The sequence below is a fragment of the Volvox carteri genome (assembly GCF_000143455.1).
Source record: "Volvox carteri f. nagariensis unplaced genomic scaffold VOLCAscaffold_106, whole genome shotgun sequence".
NCBI classification, from domain to species: Eukaryota; Viridiplantae; Chlorophyta; class Chlorophyceae; order Chlamydomonadales; family Volvocaceae; genus Volvox; species Volvox carteri.
In genome coordinates this window covers 18,319-21,878 of record NW_003307649.1, presented here as the reverse complement: position 1 = coordinate 21,878, position 3,560 = coordinate 18,319, and the positions used below count along the sequence as shown (strand labels likewise).

Sequence of the window (3,560 nt, the reverse complement as noted above, 5' to 3'; positions counted from 1 at the left end):
AAACCTCGTAATGCATCTTGGCCTTGCTATTTGAACATATAATGCTCCAGGATCTGTTTCTGCAATTTCTGTCATGCTCCACTGCACGTTAAACACTAACTGACTAACTTACGGTGAAGTCAAGTAAGTGACAGTTGGATCCATTTCATCTTTTTTTTATTTTTTATTAGTTTTGCGACATCCATACCAACCACCCAAACCACCAACCAAATAACCGCCCCAATCGACAGGCCGCCGTGGGTAACTGGGTTACCCTGGTCATCATGGAATTTTGCGACATGAAGACGCTCCACATCGCCATCGCCAAGGGGCTCTTTCTGGCGAACTTGTCCTGGTCGCAAAGGGTGGCGAATAGGGCCCTTTTAAGGACCGCTGCGGAGATTGCCCGAGGGCTACATCACTTGCACTCAGCGGGGGTCGTGCACGGGGATTTGAAGGTAGGGTTTTGGTGGTTGGAAGTTGGTTGGTGGTTGGGTTGGATGTGGTTGGAAGTTGGTGGTTGGGTTGGATGTTCGATTTAGCAGAGGCAGTGTGTACGGCGGTGTGAGATGATTTGCATGGTTAATTGGTTGAGGATGTTGGTTGGGGTGTTTGATGGTGTTTAGCTGGTTGGGAATTGGGAGTGTGGTTGGTTTGGGGGGGATTTTTTGGAAAAGGCAGTTAGTGTCGGTTGGGGATGGCGGTTGGGGTCTGAGGGCTATATATGGAGGGAAGCGCTCGGGAACGGCGGTATACAGAGACGTCATGATGGTTCGTTGTACGGCGCAAGTACTGCAGTCGTATCGTACCTGGCTAACCATCGGCGCGACCCGCAACTTCATTTTGTGATTCTGAGTCCCCCTTCCGACCCCCATACAGCGCGAGCAATACCTTCCACTTCCATCCACTACCATTCTCCCCACTCCCCCCCATTCTCCCCACTCCCCCCCACTCTCCCCCATTCTCCCCCCCACTCCCCCCCACTCTCCCCCATCTCCCCCCCCCCCCCACACACACACAGCCCACAAACATTCTGTTACGAAGCGGATTGTCTGATCGGCGGGGCTTTATTGCGAAGGTGGGTTTTGGGGATTTGGGGGTTTTAAGTTCGAGGTTTTAAGTTAGGGGTTTAAAAACCCCATGCCATCACCTCCCCCTTCCGACCCGGGCCCCTGCCTGAGCCGAGCCGCCGAGTAGTGCCACCGTGTTTACGTAACCACCATAACCACCATAACCACCTCTGTCCACCAATTACGGTTGGGCTTCGTACGGGTCGTGTGCGGGTCGTGTACGAGCATTGTTAAGGGTTACAAGGCCCGAATGAAATGTTTTAATTCAAAATTTCAGAACAATTGCAACCACCGCACCCAACGAACCTAACTAATCTAACCACTCGCAGGTGGCCGACTTTGGAGCAGCTCATGTACTGCCCGCTGAAGCACGATCAACCAATACGACAACGTGGGGTACGGTGCCGTACATGGCTCCGGAGCATTTGTCAGCCGGGCGCATCAGCCGGGCGACGGGTGAGAGCGGCTCTCTTGGGGGGGGGGTGTATCGTATACTACCGTTTTGTCGTACAGATGTTATGGTAACTGAGCCGCCGGAAGAAGACATGTAGCAATGTGATAATGACGGAAGCTTCATCGCGATAAGTGCGTCTGTCTGTCTGTCTGTCCGTCTGTCTGTCTGTCTATGTGGGTCCTGCCTTTTTGATGTACGTGTAGATGTAAAAACGTTTTTGAATTGGCAAATGTTGTTCCCAAATCAACATCCCCCCTCTCCCCTCGACCTTTTCTGGCACACACATCAGACGTATACTCCTTTGGTGTCGTACTTTGGGAGATGCTGACGCAGCAGATGCCGTACTCTGGCATGCAACCCGGTACGTGAATTATTGAGTGCGGCAAGCCGGGCGGATCCACTTCGTAAAACGTGATTTGCGCACATACATACATACATACATACATACATACATACATACATACATACATACATACATACATGCTGTGTATCGTGGCAACGCTATCGCTTTTGTGGTTTCGCCGGTCTATCCCGGGCCCCTGCAGTGGTGACCGGGCTTGTGCGGGATCCCTTTTTCTTTGTACGGCTACTTCTCCCCTGGACCAGCCCAGGAAGGGAGAGGTAGTGGAGGCACCAGTTGTTAGTTGCCTGCAACCCCTGCTGCTTGTATGCCGTACACCTAAAACCGAAGCCTATCCAGCTCAGATTTCAAAAGCCCGAAATGGGCCTTATTTCAACATGACACACGTGCTCCCCTCCCTGGCGCACCACAGGTCAGGTCGCGCACGGTATTTCCCACGGCACCCTGGAGCTGTCGTGGCCCACGGGGTTACCCGCACCCATGGACGAGGTGGTGGCGTTGGGTCAGAGGTGCACTAGCCGCGACCCGGCGCGCCGCCCCAGCTCATCGGACATTATGTTGGAGCTCGTGCGCCTGGAGGGTCAACTGAGAATGAACTTGAGCAACAACAGAAACAACAACAACAACGACGACAGCACCAGTAACAGTAACAGCAACAACAACAACATCAACAACCATGATAATTACAACCAAAACCAAAACCAAAACCCTAACAATAATAACAATGTCAACGTTAACACCGGACGGTGACACTAATACACTGGCAACTAACGTATGAAATACAGCAGCAGCAGCAACGAAGGTTACAAGGTAGCGCGTCTATCACGGCGAGGAAGGTGTGTCTACGCGACCTTCATGATAAAGCAGTAGTAGTGATAGCAGTAGTTATACGGCTGTACGAGATGGTTGTTATTCATGAATGAATAAAATTGGCCACCGACTATTGAACCCTGTTCAAAACCGCCAACAAGAATGAATAACGTCATTGCTTAAACGTCATCGCGTGATCCGTACTCACTACTAACTTATTGTGGGGAAGGCCATTGCGTCTGCGACCACACTCCCGCGGTACCCAAACCCTTCAAAGACAATTCCGATCAGCCATTTGGCTGTTAGTGGGAGGGCGGGTGGGCCGCTCGCACGGCAATCGAGTAGAGAGTACGAAAATAACCTAATGCAGTCATCGACAGCAGAAAACGTAAGCCTCCAGCCTCATGCCGACTCTCTTACCTACCATTCATATTCTCTACCTCGTTCCCAAGACTCCGCCGCGTTGCCTCTAGTTCGGCTCGTGCCACAGGTAACTTCGCTCGTCGCTACTTTGCCATTCACCTTCGCCTCCACCCAGCCTCTGCTTCTCCACAGAAGCGGCGACCTCCTTCGCCGTTGTTACGCCTCGTCTATGCGAATCCTCCTCATCCGACTGTGTCTTCTGCCTACCCGGTGCGCGCCCCCTCTCTCTGCGCATCCTTTTCTCTGGCCCTGTCTTACGGTTGCCTACCTTACTGCAGGACTCGCCCCTTGCCTGTCCGGTGCCGGGCAGGCTTTCCTTGCCTTCCCCGGCCCTACTTGGGGCGCCCCTCCTCGGCTCGTCAACTACCTTACTTCCGTCCGTTCCTGCCCCTCGGGGGCCCAACCCCTCCGCCCTTTCCGTGGGCCCGACGCCCGCTCTGGACTTATCTCACGCCCCCGGCCT

The 3,560-nt window shown here is 53.2% G+C and overlaps 1 protein-coding gene across 1 annotated transcript in view; it reads left to right on the top strand.

The window, feature by feature from the left end:
• The window catches only part of VOLCADRAFT_100124 (uncharacterized protein), a gene marked incomplete at both ends in the record, with an annotated part of 7,610 nt that extends 4,996 nt beyond the window's left edge, over positions 1-2,614 (top strand). Inside the window, 5 exons of the mRNA XM_002958769.1 lie at positions 231-437; positions 1,001-1,057; positions 1,379-1,505; positions 1,793-1,864; positions 2,277-2,614. Coding sequence (XP_002958815.1) covers positions 231-437; positions 1,001-1,057; positions 1,379-1,505; positions 1,793-1,864; positions 2,277-2,614 — 801 coding nt within the window. The remainder of the gene's footprint in view (positions 1-230; positions 438-1,000; positions 1,058-1,378; positions 1,506-1,792; positions 1,865-2,276) is intronic.
• Between the last annotated feature and the right edge of the window lie 946 nt (positions 2,615-3,560).